At 51.1% G+C, this 19,147-nt stretch overlaps 1 protein-coding gene across 2 annotated transcripts; it reads right to left on the reverse strand.

Moving 5' to 3' along the window:
- Positions 1-4,754: 4,754 nt before the first annotated feature.
- TMEM221 (transmembrane protein 221) lies at positions 4,755-17,621 on the reverse strand. Of its 2 annotated transcripts, XM_054465975.2 has the most exons (4): positions 17,096-17,415; positions 14,190-14,275; positions 5,936-6,166; positions 4,815-5,290 (listed from the first exon to the last, which is right to left on the reverse strand). In XM_054465975.2, the coding sequence occupies exons 1-4, from the start codon at positions 17,413-17,415 to the stop codon at positions 5,229-5,231; spliced, it is 699 nt and encodes a 232-aa protein (XP_054321950.1). In that variant the 3' UTR covers positions 4,815-5,228. The 2 variants fall into 2 exon arrangements, with proteins under 2 accessions (XP_054321948.2, XP_054321950.1); XM_054465973.2 differs by having other exon boundaries at positions 4,755-6,166; positions 17,096-17,621.
- Positions 17,622-19,147: the final 1,526 nt, after the last annotated feature.

Raw genomic sequence — 19,147 nt, forward strand, 5'->3', positions numbered from 1 at the left:
GAGCTTACATCATCTTGGGATACAGAGGAAGGAGCTGAGGGCTCTGGGAACCACAGTACTAAGTCCAGGATCTGTGCCTATCCTTCTCTTCTTTTATTATTATTATTATTATTTGAGACCGGGTCTCACTCTGTGGCCCAGGCTGGAGTGCAGTGGTGCGGTCTCGGTGGCTCACTGCAACTTCCACCTCCCGGGTTCAAGTGATTCTCCTGCCTCAGCCTCCCGAGTAGCTGGGATTACAAGCATGCACCACTACACCCAGCTAATTTTTGTAGTTTTGGTTTTTTTTTTTTTTTTTTTTTTTTTTTTAAGATGGAGTCTCGCTCTGTCGCCAGGCTGGAGTGCAGTGGAGCGATGTTGGCCCACTGCAACCTCCGTCTCCCAGGTTCAAGCAATTCTCATGACTCAGCCTCCCGAGTAGCTGGGACTACAAGTGCCCACCACCACGCGCAGCTAAATTTTTGTTTGTTTGTTTTTGAGATGGAGTTTCATTCTTGTTGCCCAGGCTGGAGTGCAATGGTGCAGTCTCAGCTCACTGCAACCTCTGCCTCCTGGGTTCAAGCGATTCTCCTGCCTCAGCCTCCCTAGTAGCTGGGATTACAGGCGCCCACCACTGCGCTCGGCTAATTTTTGTATTTTTGGTAGAGATGGAGTTTCACCATGTTGGTCAGGCTGGTCTCAAACTCCTGATCTCAGGTTATCCGCCCGCCTCGGCCTCCCAAAGTGTTGGGATTACATGCGTGAGCCACCGTGCCCAGTCCTTATTTCTTTATTTTTATTAGAGACGGGGTTTCACCATGTTGGCCATGCTGATCTTGAACTCCTGGCCTCAAGTGATCCACCCGCCTCGGTCTCCCAAAGTTCTGGGATTATAGGCACGAGCCAACGTGCTGGCCTAATTTTTGTATTTTTAGTAGAGATGAGGTTTCACTATGTTGGTCAGGCTGGTCTGGAACTGCTGACCTCAAGCGATCTGCTCACATTGACCTCCCAAAGTGCTGGGATTACAGGTGTGAGCCACAGCGCCCGGCCATGACCAGCTAATTTTTGTATTTTTAGTAGAGATGGGGTTTTGCCATGTTGGCCAGGCTGGTCTTGAACTCCTAGCCTCAAGCAATCCGATTGCCTTGTCCTCCCAAAGTGCTGGGATTATAGGAGTGAGCCACTGTGCCCTGCCTACTTTTCTTTTAAACAGATGGGGTCTTGCTCTGTTGCCCAGGCTGGATCGCAGTAGTTCAGTCACTGCTGATCTTCCTGCCTCAGCCTCCCAAGTAGCTGGGACCACAGGTGTGCACCACGCCTGGCTAATTTTTAATTTTTTTGTAGAGATGGAGTCTCCCTATGTTGCCCAGGCTGGTCTTGAACTCCTGGCCTCAGGTGATCCTCTTGCAAGACAACATTTTTGACAGATACTGTCCACACTCTAGAACATACCAGAATGCTGACAGAGCTTGTGTTTGCAAGGCCCATGGAATTTTTTTTTTTTTTTTGAAACAGCATCTGGCTCTGTCGCCCAGGCTGGAGTGCAATGGTGTGATCTCGGCTCACTGCAACCTCCGCCTCCTGGGTTCAAGTGATTCTCCTGCCTCAGCCACCCAAGTAGCTGGGATTACAGGCAAGCACCACCACACCTGGCTAATTTTGTATTTTTAGTAGAGACAGGATTCACCATGTTGGCCAGGCTGGTCTTGAACTCCTGACCTCAAGTGATCCACCCGCCTCGGCCTCCCAAAGTACTGGGATACAGGCATGAGCCGTCACACCTGGCTATGCGTGGCTAATTTTTTTTTTTTTTTGCAACGGAGTCTCATTCTGTCGCCCAGACTGGAGTGCAGGGGCACGATCTCGGCTCACTGCAACCTCCGCCTCTGGGGTTCAAGCGATTCTCCTGCCTCAGCTTCCCAAGTAGCTGGGACTACAGATGCCCACCACCATGCCCAGCTAATTTTTGCATTTTTAGTAGAGATGGGGTTTCACCATGTTGGCCAGGCTGGTCTTGAACTCCTGACCTCATGATCCACCCACTTTGGCCTCCCAAAGTGCCGGGGTTACAGGCGTGAGCCACCGTGGCCGGCCTAATTTTTGTATTTTTAGTACAGATGGGGTTTTGCCGTGTTGGCCAGCCTGGTCTTGAATTCCTGGCCTCAAGCAATCCGACTGCCTTGGCCTACCAAAGTGCTGGGCTTACAGGAGTGAGCCAATGCACCCTGCCTGCTTTTCTTATAAACAGATGGTGTCTTGCTCTGTTGCCCAGGCTGGATTGCAGTTGGTTCAATCATTGCTGATCCTCCCGCCTCAGCTTCCCAAGTAGCTGGGACCACAGGTGTGCATCACCACACCTGGCTAATTTTTAATGTTTCCTAGAGATGGGGGTCTACTTATATTGCCCAGGCTGGTCTTGAACTCCTGGCCTCTCGCAAGGATGATCCTCTCGCAAGACAACATCTTTGACAGATACTGTTCATACCCTAGAACATACCAGAATGCTGACAGAGCTTGTGTTTGCGAGGCCCGTGGAATTAATGGAGACATTTCTACCCTTTTCGACTGGGGCCTTGTGCCTATGGCTTGGCGGGTAGGGGAGATCACCTCTGTTTATAAAGAATGAAACTGAGTTTGCATGACTGTTCCTTAAGGCAGGTCTGCCCAGCTCCCGGAACACTCTGAAAGCTGCACGCCAAACCCATATCAGGTGCCTGGAGTCTGCAGGTTTTGGCTGCAGCCCCAGGACCAGCCTTGCCCTGCGCCTCACCTGATTCTGGCTGAGATAGGAAGATGCTCAGTAACTCGGCTCCCCTTCCAGGCAGTGCAGACGAGGGGGGTGGTTTTCAGCCTGGCCTCCCAAGTTGGAACCTTATCATTTCCAAGGTTCAAGTTCGAGATATCAGGAGGAAAAGCAGGGACCAGCCTAGGGTGAGGTTGCTGAGGTGCCCAAGGTGCAATTTTTTATTTATTTATTTTTATTTATTTATTTTTTGAGATGGAGTCTCGCTTTGTGGCCAGGCTGGAGAGCAGTGGCGTGGTCTCGGCTCACTGCAACCTCCGCCTCCCCGGCTTAAGTGATTCTCCTGCCTCAGCCTCCCGAGTAGCTGTGATTACAGGCACCCATCACCACGCCCAGCTAATTTTTTGTTTTTTGTGTGTTTTTTTTTTGTTTTGGTGGGGGACGGAGTCTTGCTCTGTAGCCCAGACTGGAGGGCAGTGGCACAATCTCGGCTCACTGCAGCCTCCACCTCCTGGGTCCCGGTTCAAGCAATTCTCATGCCTCAGCCTCCTGAGTAGCTGGGATTACTGGCCTGCGTCACCATGCCCAGCTAATTTTTGTATTTTTAGTAGAGATAGGGTTTCACCAAGTTGGCCAGGCTGGTCTTGAACTCCTGACTTCGTGATCTGCCCACCGCAGCCTCCCAAAGTGCTGGGATTACAGGCATGAGCCACTGCGCCAGCCTTGCTTTATTTTTGTGTGTGTGGGAGGGAGCATGGTGGCACACCCCTGTAATCCCAGCTACTGGGTGGCTGAGGTAGAATTGTTTGAGCCTGGGAGTTCGAGACCAGCCTGGGCAACATAGCAAAACACCATCTCTACAAAAATAAAAAATACAAAGATTAACCAGGTGTAGTGGTGCATGCCTGTAGTCCCAGCTACTGTGGATGCTGAGTCAGGAGGATCACTTGAGCCCAGGAGTTTGAGGCTGCAGTGAGCTATGATCACAACACTGCATTCCAGCCTGGGTGACAGAGCAAATCCCTTTCTTTAAAAAAAAAAAAATTTTAAATGTGTTGAGGTGAAAAATCACATTAACATAGAATTAACCATTTAAAAGTATACAATTCAGGCCAGGCGTGGTGGCTCACACCTGTAGCACTTTGAGGGGCCAAGGTGGGTGGATCACTTGAGGTCAGGAGTTCGAGACCAGCTGGCCAACATGGTGAAACACCATCTCTACTAAAAATGTAAAAACTAGCCAGGCATGATGGCCCTTGCCTGTAGTCCCAGCTACTTGGGAGGCTGAGGCAGGAGAATCACTTAAAACAGGGAGGCGGAGGTTGCAGTGAGCCAAGATCGTGCCACTGCACTCCAGCCTAGGCGACAGAGTGAGACTCTGTCTCAAAAACAAACAAACAAACAAAAAATGTAAAGACTAGCCGGGCATGGTGGCCCTTGCCTGTAGTCCCAGTTACTTGGGAGGCTGAGGCAGGAGAATCGCTTGAACCCGGGAGACAGAGGTTGCAATGAGCCGAGATTGGGCCATTGTACTGCAGCCTGGGCCACAAGAGCAAAACTCCATCTCAAAAAAATTTTAAAAAGGCCAGGAGCAGTGGCTCACACCTGTAACTCCAGCACTTTGGGAGGCCGAGGCAGGGGATCACTTGAGGTCAGGAGTTCGAGACCAGCCTGGCCAACATGGTGAAACCTGTCTCTACTAAAAATATAAAAATTAGCCGTGCATGGTGGCGGGCGCCTGTAAGACCAGCTACTCGGGAGGCTGAGGCAGGAGAATTGCTTGAACCTAGGAGACGGAGGTTGCAGTGAGCTGAGATCGTGCCACTGCACTCCAGCCTGGGAAACAGAGCAAGACTCCATCTCAAACCAAAACCAAACCAAACTAACTGGTGGAGCACGTGTCCCAGCCTGGGGACTACAAGGGGCATGGCCTGGCCCTCACTCGTGCCCTTCCCTCCCCTGACCCAAGTCCCACCCATGGGCCTGGGCTTGGCCACGCAGCACAATTGAATATTGAGTAACACACAGATAGTGAACACCAGAGTTTACTTGTGGGTTGTGCAAGACAGGAGACCTTTGGAGACCCCTCTGTTACTTCCTTGAGCCCCAGAAACTACCCAGGCCTACACCCCAGAAGCAGCAGCAGCATCATGAGAACGATTAACACACATTGAGGACCTATTGTGTGGGGGTCCCCGGAATGCCTCACATGAAGTCATGTGTCTTGTCAGAGCCCTTGGAGACAGGGCCACTTCGTGTCCCCATATTACAGATGAGGAAACTGAGGCACAAAGCGGCTAAGCCCTCAGCCATGAGTCCACAGCCAGGAACCTGGGTCCAGCCCTCCAGCCGTGCCCCTGGCCCTGGGCTGCTCCAAGCTTGGCACACATGGGTTTGAAATGTTCACAGCCCGAGGGGGTGCGGCGGATTTTGCAGAGTCTGAGACTTGCACATCAGCAGCATGGAGATTACGGGGTTCAGGTGAGAATCCTGGCTCTGGTGCTCAGTCCTGGCCGTGGGCCCCCTGGTGAGTCACTGCCTCTCTTGGGGCCTCGGTTTCCTCATCTGTAAAATGGATGGAGACACTTAGAGAATCACTGCCTAAGCCCCCCCGCTCCCCTTCTGCCAGTAACAGAATCTCATCCATCTGGACAGCCGCATTTCCCAGCCTCCCCTGCAGCAAGTCACTCTGTTCTGGCCAGTGGGATATAAAAAGAAGGGTTTCGAGGCTTCATGGGAAAACTTCCAGGAGACACCCAGCCAGCGCTGGCCTCTGACTTTCCCTCAGAATGAGGAGGTGAAGGCTGGAGCTCTGGCAACTATTTTGTGCCACGAGGCAACCTTGAGGACAAAAGCCAAGGATGCAATAAAATGACAGAAAAATCAAGTCCTACTGCTACTGCAGCTGAACCCGAACCTATCTCTATGGTATCCTTTTCTTACACCAGGTCTCTATTCCTCATCCCTGGGCTCACACCAGTGTGGAGTCCTTCCCTGTGCTCCCTGGTCTGTGGCCCAGCATTCGACACATCTCGTGGGTAACCCCGTCCCAGTGCCGCAGGCCAGCCGACAGTGTCTGGTGCATTCGGGATGCAGGCAGACTGCTCTCCCAGCCTCCACCCAGGGCTGCAGGTGCTGTGGCAGTGGCCATGGACCCAAAGGGGTCCCCAGGCTCTGGACAGGTTGAATAGGGGGTCCGACGATGGATACCCTGCTGAGGCTGAGCTCTGGGGCTGGCCTTGGAGACTTCAGCAGGGCGGGCGAGGTCATCTTCAAAGGATGGCGGGGACAACTCATGGAGCCCACGGCGGGCGGCCCGGGCAGCCCGGAGGAGAGTGTGGGTCAGCACAGCTACCAGAACCAGGGCGCCCAAGCCGAGGATGGAAGCGGCTGCTGCGCCTGTCTCGATCTCGAAAAGTAGCAAGGCATAGATGGACAGTGCTAGGGAAGGAAACGACTCTCATTTATTCAGTCAACAAACATTTGCCCTCCAAGCCCTCAGGGAGTTCTTGCACACAGGGAGAACTCACGAAAAACCCTGCCACATGACGGGCACATAGAATAGGCATCTAATCCTCCCACATCCCATGCATGCATCATCATCACATCCATTTTACAGAGAAGAAAGCTGGGGCCCAGAGAGGTTAGGGGACTCCTCAAAGCCACACAGCCAGGAAGTGACAGAGGTGGGATTTTAACCCAGGCTGGTGGGCTCCAGAGTCTGTGCTCTGAAGCACAGGGCTGCCTCTGAAGGAGACAACAGAAAGAGACCCATTTCTGCAGCTGTGGGCAGGGGCTTCCCTGAGGAGGAGCTATTTGAGCTGAGACCCTGGGAGAAGAAGCAGCAGCTTCTGGGAGAGCTGAGGAGGATGACAGCTGCAGGGACGTGGCAAGTGCAGAGGTCCTGAGGTGGAAACACCCAAGAGTGTCTGAGGCTCAGAAAAAAGCAAAACGGGTTCTGGCCGGGCTCAGTGGCTCACGCCTATAATCCTAACACTTTGGGAGGCTGAGGCGGGTGGATCACTTGAGGTCAGGAGTTTGAAACCAGCCTGTGCAACATGGTAAAACCCTGTCTCTACAAAAAATACAAAAATTAGCTGGGCATCGTGGCGGGTGCCTGTAATCCCAGCTCCTCAGGAGGCTGAAGCAGGAGAATTGCTTGAGCCTGGCAGATGGAGGCTGCAGTGAGCCGAGATCGCACCACTGCACTCCAGCCTGGGTGACAGAGTGAGACTCAGTCTGAACAAAAAGAAAAAAGAAAGAAAAATGGGTTGTGTAGCTGGAGCAGAGAGGTGGAGAGGTGGGGGAGAGATGGAGGAGTTAAGGAAGGAGTGGATGTTGGGGACCAGATGGGATTGGGGGCCACAGAAAGGGGTGTGGGTCTTATTCTTCTCCTTCTTTCTTCTTTTTATTCTTCTTCTTGTTCTTGTTCTTCTTCTTTTTTTTTTTTTTTTTTGAGACAGGGTCTTGCTCTGTCACCCAGGTTGGAAGGCAGTGGCTCGGCTACAGCTCACTGCTGCCTCAACCTCCCCAGGCTCAGGTGATTCTCCCACCTCAGCCTCCTGAGTAGGTGGGACTACAGGTGCATGCCACCATGCCTGGCTGATTTTTTTTTTTTTTTTTGGAGAAAGAATCTTGCTCTGTCACCAAGGCTGCAGTGCACTGGTGCGACCTCTGCTCACTGCAACCTCCGCTTCCCGGGGTTCAAGCGATTCTCATGCCTCAGCCTCCCAAGTAGCTGGGATTACAGGCACCCGCCACCATGGCGGCTAATTTTTGTATTTTTAGTAGAGACAGGGTTTTATCATGTTGGCCAGGCTGGTCTTGAACTCCTGACCTCAGGTGATCTGCCCGCCTTGGCCTTCCAAAGTGCTGGGATTACAGGCATGAGCCACTGGGCCCAGCCTAATTTTTATATTTTTAGTAGAGACAGGGTTTCGCCTTGTTGCCCAGGCTGGTCTCCAACTCCTGAGCTCAAGTGATCCTCTAGCCTTGGCCTGCCAAGAAGGCTGGGATTACAGGCGTGAACCACTGTGCCCCACTGGGTTTTCTTCTAAGAGCAATGAGTAGGGGGATTTTGGAGCTGGGGAGAAACGGGACCTACCTGCTCTTTTTTTTTTTTTTTTTTTTTTAGATTAAGTTTTGCTCTTGTTGCCGAGGCTGGAGTGCAGTGGCACAATCTCAGCTCACTGCAACCTCTGCCTCTCGGGTTCAAGCAATTCTCCTGCCTCAGCCTCTCGAGTAGCTGGGATTATAGGCATGCACCACCATGCCTGGCTAATTTTGTGTTTTTAGTAGAGACGGGGTTTCACCATGTTGGTCAGGCTGGTCTTGAACTCCTCACCTCAGGTTATCCACCTGCCTCGGCCTCCCAAAGTGCTGGGATTGCAGGCATGAGCCACTGCGCCCGACCACCTGCTCTATCTCTTAAGAAGCCTCCCTGGCCGGGCGCGGTGGCTCACACCTGTAATCCCAACACTTCGGGAGGCCGAGGTGGGCAGATCACAAGGTCAGGAGATCGAGACCATCCTGGCTCACACGGTAAAACCTCATCTCTACTAAAAATACAAAAAATTAGCCAGTCGTGGTGGCGGGTGCCTGTAGTCCCAGCTACTTGGGAGGCTGAGGCAGGAGAATGGTATGAACCCGGGAGGCAGAGCTTGCAGTGAGCCGAGATTGCGCCACTGCACTCCAGCCTGGGCGACAGAGCGAGACTCCGTCTAAAAAAAAAAAAAAAAAAAAAAAGCCTCCCTGTTGGTGGAATACCCATATGAGGGAATCTGATGCAGCATGTAAGGAATGAGGCACCGTTCCATTCTACAATGTGGATGAACCAGGAAAACATCATGCTGAGTGAGAGAAGCCAGATGCAAATAGCCACAGAGTGTGAGGTGTCATTGATCTGAAATGTCCAGAACAGGCAAATCCTGGCTGGGCGCAGTGGCTCATGCTTGTAATCCCAGCACTTTGGGAGGCCGAGGTGGGTGGATCACCTGAAGTTAGGTGTTGGAGACCAGCCTGGCCAACATGGTGAAACCCTGTCTCTACTAAAAATATAAAAAGTAGCCAGGTGTGGTGGCATGTGCCTGTAATCCCAGCTACCTGGGAGGCTGAGGCAGGAGAATCACTTGAATCTGGGAGGTGGAGGTTGCAGTGAGCCGAGATCGTGCCGCTACACTCTACCCTGGGCAACAGAGCAAGACGCTGTCTCGAGAAAAAAGAAAAAAAAAATACAAGTAAATCCATAGAGACAGACAGTAGATTAGTGGCTGCCAGGGATGAGGAAGGGGGAATGGGGAGTGATTGCTAATGGGGACAGGGTTTCCTGTTGGGTGATGAAAATATTCTGGAACCAGATAGTAGCGATCGTTGCCTAAGACCGTGAATGTGCTAAATCCCACTGAACTGTACACTTTAAAGTGGTTAAAGGTTGGGCGAGGTGGGTCACACCTGTAATCCCAGCACTTTTGGAAGCCGAGATGAGAGGTTGCTTGAGGCCAGGATTTCGACGCCAGCTCAGGTGACATAGGGAGACCAGTCTCTACAAAAAAGAAACTATCCAGGAATAGCAGTGCTTGCCTATAGTCCCAGCTAGTTGCGGGGCTGAGGCAGAATAATTGCTTGAGCCCAGGACATGGAGGCTGCAGTGAGCTATGATCACACCACTGCACTCCAGCCTGGGTGACAGAACGAGACCCTGTCTCAAAAAATAGAAATAAAATACACTGGTTAAAATGGTAATTTTTTTTTTTTTTTGAGACGGAGTCTCGCTCTGTTGCCCAGGCTGGAGTGCAGTGGCACAATCTCAGCTCACTGCAAGCTCTGCCTCCTGGGTTCACGCCATTCTCCTGCCTCAGCCTCCTGAGTAGCTGGGACTACAGGCGCCCACCACCACAACCGGCTAATTTTTGTATTTTTAGTAGAGACAGAGTTTCACCTTGTTAGCCAGGATGGTCTCGATCTCCTGACCTCGTGATCCACCCGCCTTGGCCTCCTAAAGTACTGGGATTACAGGCGTGAGCCACCGCGCCCGGCCTAAAATGGTAATGTTTTTGTTATGTGTACTTTGCCACAATGAAACTGCAACTTAACTGGGTATGGTGGTGCACGCCTGTAGTCCCAGCTACTTGGATTGGGAGACTGAGGCAGGAGGATTGCTTGAGCCAGGAGTTCAAGTCCAGCCTGGGCTACATGGCAAGACCCTGTCTCTAAACAAACAAAACCAGAAACACCCCCAGCAACTCAGCTCTCAGGGTCCTGCATCTCTATCTGTCTCTGCCTGGGGTGGCAGTGAGGGTCAAGGTGGAGGAGCCAGCCTCTGCTCTCTACTCTCCGGTGCCCACAGGTTTGCCACACCCCAGGCTTGGGGGACACTGAGAGATTCACAACCTCTCTCTGGCCTCAGTCAGCCAATGTGAATAAGAAAGGACCTTGAGGGACCAGGCACGGTGGCTCGAGCCAGTAACCCCAGCACTTTGGGAGGCCGAGGTGGGCGGATCACTTGAGGCCAGGAGTTTGAGACCAGCCTGGCCAACATGATGAAACCCTGTCTCTGCTAAAAATACAAAAATTAGCCGAGCATGCTGGTGGGCTCCTGTAATCCCAGGTACTTGGGAGGCTGAGGAAGGAGAATCGTTTGAACCTGGGAGGTGGTGGTTGCAGTGAGCTGGGATCACTCTACTGCACTCCAGCCTGGGCAACAGAGCAAGACTCCATCTCAGAGGAAAAAAAAAAAAAAAAAAAAAAAAAAAAGAAGGGACTTTGAGGACCCGAGCTAGCTAGCCCTCCATCAGCCTCTCCTGCAGACAGTTGGCACCATTCTTAGTGGTGGTGCATCGTAGGACGTTTAGCAGCTTTTACCCACTAGATGTCAGTAGCATCCCACCCTCAACTCTGTGGCGACCACCAAAAATGTCTCTAGGCAGTGACAAAAGTTCCTCTGAGGCCAGAATCAGTCTCAGTGGAGAATCCCTGATCTGGCCCCTATCTCTACACTGCAGAGTGGATTTGGGATCAGTAACCCACTTTGGCATCAATGATGTCCCCATTGGACCAAGCTCAGCCAATCAGAGCATTAATTGCTTCCCCTGATGTTAGTGATTGGTGGAGGAATATTACATCGCCCAAGCTCAGCCTGCCAGAGTCAGCCCTGAGACTTTAGCCTGGGCTACTGGGACAGATAGATTTTCCTGCAGTGTCTCGGGTATTGGTAGGAGAGGGGCCCAGAACACATGGGGGACTTTTTTTTTGGCACTTTCCAGGCTGTTTATACCGTTCTCTGGCTCTGAACTATTGCTTTGGAAGTTATCACACTGCATGATGTCCCACATGTGAAAGCAAGGCCAAGGACTTTTTTTTTTTTTTTTTTTTGCTGGAAACATTTTGAAAGGGATTTTGTAATTATTCTTTTAGTTCTAGCTAGCAATGAATGGATGATTAGTTGGATGTGCTTGGGGAATTCTTGCTGAATGAGGTCACCTAGCCTCAAAAACAATCTAAATGGGAGGTGAATGAATTCTCAATTTTACGCTTAGTGAGGCTGACATAATGTTACCTTTTTTTTCCTTTTGTAATTGTTCTTGTATTTTAGAATGAGGATATCTTATTCCCTAGGTCTTTAATATTTCTGTTGGCCTGTGCAAAGACTCAAGGCTCCAGGCATCGTGTCAAAAGTGCTTACAGATAGAGCCATCTTTCTCAGAGAGAAGCCCACTCAGGGAACAGCAGATGAAGAGGTGAAGTGACAAGCATTTCTATTTCTTTTTTCTATTACTATTATTATTATTATTATTATTATTGTCATCATCATTTTTGAGACAGGGTCTCGCTCTGTCACCCAGGCTGTGCAGTGGCACAATCTCGGCTCACTGCAACCTCCGCCTCCTGGGTTCAAGCGATTCTCCTGCCTTCAGCCTCCTGAGTAGCTGGGACTACAGGCATGAACCACCATGCCTGGCTAATTTCTTTCTTTTCTTTCTTTCTTTTTTTTTTTTTAGATGGCATCTCACTCTGTCGCCCAGGCTGGAGTGCAGTGGCATGAACTCGGCTAAGTGCACCCTCTGCCTCCCAGGTTCAAACAATTATCCTGCCTCAGCCTCTGGAGTAGCTGGGATTACAGGGGTATGCCACAATGCTTGGCTAATTTTTGTATTCTTAGTAGAGATGGGGTTTCACCATGTTGCCCAGGCTGGTCTCAAACTCCACCTCAAGTGATCCACTCGCCTCGGCCTCCCAAAGTGCTGGGATTACAGGTGTGAGCAACCACACCCGGCCGAGAGGCATTTCTGATAACCTAATTTGAGCGCCTGCATCCAGCCACACCTGAAGCCAGCTTCCCCTGATAATTTCAGATGCACAAGTCATCCATCCCTTCTCCTTTTTTAAAAAAAACTACCTCTGGAGCATTTCATTAAGTCAAACAACAAAAGTTATGCAGCGTTCCGTGCACTTCACGTATATAAACTCCCACAGTGAGCCTTAGGCTCACATCTCATTAAAAATATTTTAAGGGCCCTGAGCGGTGGCTCAGGGCCGGGCGCGGTGGCTCACGCCTGTAATTCCAGCACTTTGGGAGGCCGAGGTGGGTGGATCACCTGAGGTCAGGAGATCGAGACCACCCTGGCTAACACGGTGAAACCCCATCTCTACTAAAAATACAAAAAATTAGCCAGGCGTGGTGGTGGGCACCTGTAGTCCCAGCTACTCGGGAGGCTGAGGAAGGAGAGTGGCGTGAACCCAGGAGGCGGAGCTTGCAGTGAGCTGAGATCGCACCACTGCACTCCAGCCTGGGTGACAGAGCGAGACTCCGCATCGAAAAAATTTTTTTAAATATATATTTTTAAACATTTATTTATTTATTTGTTTATTGAGATAAAGTTTCACCGGGTGCGGTTCAGCATGTTGGCCAGGCTGGTCTTGAGCTCCTACCCTCAAGTGATTCACCCACTTCGGCCTCCCAAAGTGCTGGGATTATAGGCGTGAGCCACCGCACCCGGCCTAAATATCTTTTTAAACTTCTATTTTTCTGTGGTGGGACTATGAAAAAAAAAAAAAGTAATAGCAAATCCTGTTTTTTCATTCAGTGGGATATTTTTTCTTGCTGTAAAACAGATTGTTTACAGGGCTGGCAGGGACTTATATATGATTCAGCGTTGAGTCTGCAGCATCATCAACACATTTGTTTCAAGACTAAAACCAAATATAAGGCATTAGGAGTCTCTTGAAAGACACTTAATGATTTGGTTCCTTTACCAGCCCGGATGAATGAAAGAAAGTTGATTGAAGAAAAGTTATTACAAATCAGGAAGGAAGGACAGTGTGGTGCATTCCGGCATCTGGGGTATCCTTGTTTTTTTTCTTAAGCCATTTTTGAACTGGAGATTGATATTTGTAACCAAAACAGCTTTTACTCATTCCAACCTGTAAAATGCTCTTTTTTTTTTTTTCTTGAGACGGAGTTTTGCCCTTGTTGCCCAGGCTGAAGTGCAGTGGTGCGATCTTGGCTCACTGCAACCTCTGCCCCCCGGGGTTCAAGTGATTCCCCTGCCTCAGCCTCCTGAGTAGCTGAGATTACAGGCACCCGCCACCATGCCCGGCTATTTTTTTTTGTAGTTTTAGTAGAGATGGGGTTTCACCATGTTGACCAGGCTGGTCTCGAACTCCTGACCTCAGGTGATCCACCAGCCTCGGCCCCTCAAAGTGCTGGGATTACAGGCGTGAGCCACTGCGCCTGGCCAAAATGCTATCTTTAGACACCACCCAGGCCATGAAAATTTTTATTCAAACAAATGTATAAAACTGATGAATCAGAAGTGTTCTGATGACAACTAGCATTTGTGGAGTCCCTGCTGGAGTCAGATACCATCCATGGGCTTATGATTATTATTATTATTTTTAATGAGATAGGGTCTCACTGTATCACCCAGGCTGGAGTGCAGTGCAGTGGTGCGATCATGGCTCACTGCAGCCTCAACCTTCTGGGCTCAAGCGATCCTCCCACCTTAGCCTCTCGAGTAGCTGGGACTACAGGTGTGTACCACCACACCAAGTCCATATATATATATATATATATATATATATTTTTTTTTTTTTTTTTAGAGATAAGGTTTTGTTATGTTGCCCAGGCTGGTCTCAAACTCCTGGCCTCAAGTGATCCTCCTACCTCAGTCTCCCAGATTGCTGGGATTACAGATGTGAGCTACTATGCCTGGTCCTACGGGCTTTCATGAGGATTAAATCTCAAAATCTCCTCAAGGGATTCTGTGAGGTAATGACAGTTATTCCCATTGTACTGATGAGGAAATCAAGGCACAGAGAGACTGCCCAAGGCACCAAAGCAAGGAAGTGTCAGAGCCTGGAGGTGAACTCAAGGAGGCTGCCTGCAGAGTTGATCCCAGTTAGGGGACCATTGCTGCTCTCTACCCAACCCAGGGTCCCATGCCCCACGTTCTATTCCAGCACACACCTGCTAAGTAGACGGAGATCCCACAGCAGAAAAGGCCAAGGGCCACGTGTCTGAGGAGGCGGCAGTCGTAGAGAAACCAGTCAGACCTGGAATGAAGGGGAGCAGGAAGATAAAGGGTTCAGGAAGTGGAGCTGGTGGGGGGAGGTCAGTGAGGACAGGGAGGGAGAGCAGCTTAAATGAGACAAGGAGCCAGCTTTCAGGGACCCAAAATCTATGTGAGTACCTAACCATCATCCATCTACTCGCCCACCCATTTACATCCATTTACTTATCCACTCTCCATCTATCCATCCATTCATCCATCAGCTCATGCATCTGTCAGCCCATTCATCCATCTATCCACCCATTTATCCATTCATCCATTTATCCACCCATTCATCCATCTGTCCACTCATCCATCCATCCACCCACCCATCCATCCATCTGCCCATTCACCCATCCATCCACTTATCCATCCATCCATTTATCCATTCATCCATTTATCCACCCATTCATCCATCTGTCCACTCATCCATCCACCCATCCATCCATCCTTCCATTCATCCATCCATCCACTTATCCATCCATCCATCCATCCATCTGTCCGTCCACTTATCCATCCATCAACGCAGTCATCCATCCACTCATTTATTCATCCATCCACTTATCAATTCATTCATCCATCCACTTATCTATCCATCCATCAGCCCCATCCATTCATCCATCCATACAATCATTTAGATATCCACCATCCACCTATCTGATATCTATCCATTTATCTATGCTCCATCCATCCACCATTCCATTTTTCCAAGTCAGTGTCCACCATCCATTTGCCATTCATATTCATTGATTATTCGACCAGCACTCATATACAGCCTTCCACCCATTTAACCGTGTGCTATTAATCCATCCATCCATTCAAACACCCTCCGCTATCCTATCTATCCATCCCTCACCCACCCATCCACTGGTCATCCATCTCCCATTCACTATCGATCCACCCCTCATCCATCCATCCATCCATCCATCCATCCATCCATCCATCCTTCCTTCCATCCGTCCACCATCCATTCTCTTTCCCCTATAATCCATCTATATACATGAGTCCAATCAAACACCCAACACTCAGGATGCAGCTACTATGTGCAGATACTTGCTACACACCTGGCTTCCATTATTTTACTGAGTTTCACGTGCTGTTATTGATGGTACAAACAGCGACCCCAAGAGGTGAGACTGATTGAGGAGGAAATGGAGGCTATGAGAGCTTCCATCCTCACTCAGCTCCCACCAGTATAATGAAAGTGGACGCCTTCCCCGTCTTCCTGTTGCCTTCCCTCCTGTCCCCTTTTCAGCACAGTGGCTAGAGATGGTCATTGAAAACCTAAATCACATCACCTTCCTCCTCACTCACAACCCTCCTAAGCTGAAGAAATCCCAAAGTCCTATCTCCTCTCTATCCCATCTCTCTGTTTCCTTTCCTTCTCAGCACTCATTACCATCTGCTATTATTATTATTAGAGATGGGGTCTCACTATGTTGCCCAAACTAGAGTGCAGTGGTTATTCTAAGCATGATCATGGCTCACTGCAGCCTTGACCTCCTGGGCTCAAGGAATCCTCTTGCCTCAGCCTCTCAAGTATATGGGACTACAGGCATGCACCACCACACCTAGCTAATTATTATTTTTTTTCTTTTTGTAGAGGCAAGGTCTTGCTATATTACCCAGGCTGGTCTCAAATTCCTGGCCTCCCAGCACTTTGGGAGGCCAAGGTGGGTGGGTCATTTGAGGTCAGGAGTTCGAGACCAGCCTGGCCAACATGGTGAAACCCCGCCTCTACTAAAAATACAAAAATTAGCTGGGTATGGTGGTGGGCACCTGTATTCCCAGCTACTCGGGAGGCTAAGGTGGGAGAATTGCTTGAACCCAAGAGGTGGAGGCTGCAGTGAACCGAGATAGCGCCACTGAACTCCAGCCTGGGTGACAGAGAAAGACTGTCTCAAAAAAAAAAAAAAAAAAATTCCTGGCCTCAAATGATCCTCCTGCCTCTGCCTCCCAAAGTCCCAAAGTGCTGGGATTGCAGGTGTGAACCACCATGCCTGGCCCTTGTTATGTTTCCTTATTTTCTGTGACTCCATGAGAGCAGGTCTGGGTCCACTTGGTCCCCGCTGTCTCTGATGCCCTGAGCCAGATCCATTCCCCTGCAGGCAGGCACCCAACACATGTTTGCTGACCCATGGGACCCATGCATTTCATTGTCCCTTGGGTGGAAGGTACGTGGTCTGGATAGGATCTACCCCAATGGTGGGAGTTCTCATCTGCTCAATTTCACAGAATTCTGGACTAGAATTTGGGCTCCTCTCCCCCGACGTTCTGGAGAGAAACACTACTATGTGGGACAGCGGAGTCCTCAGCTCAAGGAGGGTTCATCCTTCCACAACCACTGCCCCTGATAGAGGTCCCTCAATGACCACATCCCTGAGTTCAGGTCCCTGAGGAAGGAACTCAATTTCAGGCCAGGACACAGGCTCTGGCTGGCTCTACCCAGAACCAAGTTCAAGTCCAGCACTGTCCCGCCCCCCCACCCACTTCCAAGCCAGACAGCCTGAGAGCTCAGCCTCCCCTGTTTGAGATACAGGCAAGCTGATCCTGGACCCTCTTTGAGCCTCAGTTTCCTCATCTGCAAAACGAGAGACACAGCAGTGGTTGCACCTGCTGCAAAATTTAACAAATATAGAATGGAGGGAGGGAGGGAGGGAGGAAGAGAGGAAAGGAGGGAGGCAGAGATACATGGAGTGGTGGGGAGAGGGAAGTGGGGAGGGAAGCTGTCCCCCCAGCCTGAGGCCAAAAGACGGGAAGAGGTTCATCCAGGCTCACCCAGCCCCCAGCCGGGCCTCCGAGGCGGTGAGGCCAGTCCCCCTACCTCCTGGGGCCAGGCCCCCGCGCCAGCTCGGCGCCCAGGTGGCCACAGAGCGCGGCGAGCAGCAAGCAGGTGAACCCCAGCACAAGCACCAGCGCGGCCAGCGCGGCGGCGAGCGGCAGCAGCGCCCCGGCAGCGTCCTCGGGCAGTCCGGGGCCGGCGCCCAGCTCCTGGCCCAGCCCCTCGGCGCGCAGACCCCGCAGCTCGGCGCGGCCCGCCTGCAGCTGGAACAGCAGCTGCGCGCCCAGCGCCGCCAGCACGGCCGCCGCGATGCCCAGCAGGGTCATTGCGGCCAGCACCCTGCCGCCGTAAGAGCGGGCCATGGCGGGGGTTCCTGCGGGCCGGGGGAACAGTTGAGGAATCGAAGTGGTTTTAGGGGGCAGGGGAGTTGGGGGGAGTCCGAGGGTCCTCAGGGGGTCCCCGAGGGGGCGGGGCTGCAGGGAGTGTCTGAAAGTTCGGGGGCTGGGCTGGGGGTCGCCAGACGGACGGGGGCTCCCGGGTGCTGGTCGCAGCCGGGACGCCGAATCTCCGCGAAAACTTGGGACAAAGTCTTTTCTCCTCTCTCCTGGGGCACCGCGGGCGCCCCCTCTTGGTCCACTGGGCCTGGTGAGGCGGGGCCTGGCACGGGGCGCAGGGCGGGGAGGCCCCACGAGGGACTGGATCGCGGGAACCCCACAGCTCGCTAAGTTCAGAAAAGGGCACCACCCCGCCCCCTGCCGCCCTAAGCATCGATTGTATTGTTGTTTAAAACAAGAAAAAGGAGGCCGGGCGCGGTGGCTCTCGCCTGTAATCCCGGCACCTTGGGAGGCCGAGGCGGGCGGATCACAAGGTCAAGAGTTCCAGACCAGCCTGGCCAATATGGTGAAACCCCGTCTCTACTAAAAACACAAAAATTAGCTGGGCGTGATGGCTGGAGCCTGTAAATAGCTACTTGGGAGGCTGAGGCAGGAGAATTGCTTGAACCCAGGACGCGGAGGTTGCAGTGAGCTGAGATCATGCCATTGCACTACAGCCTGGGCGACAGAGCGAGACTCCGTCTCAAAATAAATAAATAAATTAATTAATTAAAAAAATAAAAAATAAAAAAGAGAAAGGAGGCCAGGCGCGGTGGCTTTCACCTGTAATCCCAACACTTTAGGAGTCCGAGGTGGGCGGATCACTTGAGGTCAGGAGTTCAAGACCAGCCTGGCCAGCATGGTGAAACCCCTGTCTCTACTAAAAAAAAAAAAAAAAAAATTAGCCAGGCGTAGTGGTGCATGGCCTGTAGTCCTAGCTACTCGGGAGGCTGAGGTGGGAGGAATGCTTGAATCAGGGAGGCGGAGGTTGCAGTGAACCGAGATTGCACCACTGCACACTCCAGCCTGGCTGACAGAGTAAGACTCCGTCAAAAAAAAAAAAAAAAAAAAAAAAAGAGAGAGAGAGAGAGAAAGGGCTGGGTGAGGTAGTTCACGACTGTAATCCCAGCACTTTGGGAGGCTGAGGCAGGAGGATGGCTTGAGCCCAGGAGTTTGAGACCAGCCTGGGCAACATAGCCAGACCCCATCTCTACAAAAAATAAGGAAGTTAGCCTGGTGTGATGATGCACGCCTGTGGACCCAGCTACTTTCGGGACTGAGACAGGTGGATCGCTTGAGCCCAGGAGGTCAAGGCTGCAGTGAGCTGAGATCACGCCACTGCACTCCAGCCTGAGCGACAGAGCGAGGCTGTGTCTCAAAAAAGAAATAACAAAATTTAAAAATTCACTTTTCATTTGATCTCAACCCAGGGACTCTGTCATTGGCTGCGATTTCCCCTCTGCTTACCTCCTTCAAGGCTTTGGGTAAAAGTTGCTTCCTCTAGGAGGCTAGGGAGAATCCTGGATCCCTTCCCCAACTGGTCCCCCAAATTATTCCCACAGCACTTTAAAAAATCGAGACAAAACTTATATAACATAAAATTAACCATTTTATTCAGTGGCATTTAGTGTTGTATAACCATTACCTCTGTCTAGCTCCAGAAGATTTTCATCCCCCCAAAAGGAGACCCTGTCCCCATTAGCAGCCACTCCCCATTCCC

This window comes from Pongo pygmaeus, chromosome 20, assembly GCF_028885625.2.
Source record: "Pongo pygmaeus isolate AG05252 chromosome 20, NHGRI_mPonPyg2-v2.0_pri, whole genome shotgun sequence".
Classification (NCBI taxonomy): Eukaryota; Metazoa; Chordata; class Mammalia; order Primates; family Hominidae; genus Pongo; species Pongo pygmaeus.

Bases quoted from the DNA above. Each gene is read 5' to 3' on its own strand.
- TMEM221 (XM_054465973.2), bottom strand. From the start codon at position 17,415: ATGGCCCGCTCTTACGGCGGCAGGGTGCTGGCCGCAATGACCCTGCTG. The intron at 14,276-17,095 runs GTAGGGGGACTG...CCTTCATTCCAG, and splicing joins CGGGGGCCTGGCCCCAGGAG to GTCTGACTGGTTTCTCTACG. The intron at 6,167-14,189 runs GTGTGTGCTGGA...TTCCTTCCCTAG, and splicing joins GATCTCCGTCTACTTAGCAG to CACTGTCCATCTATGCCTTG.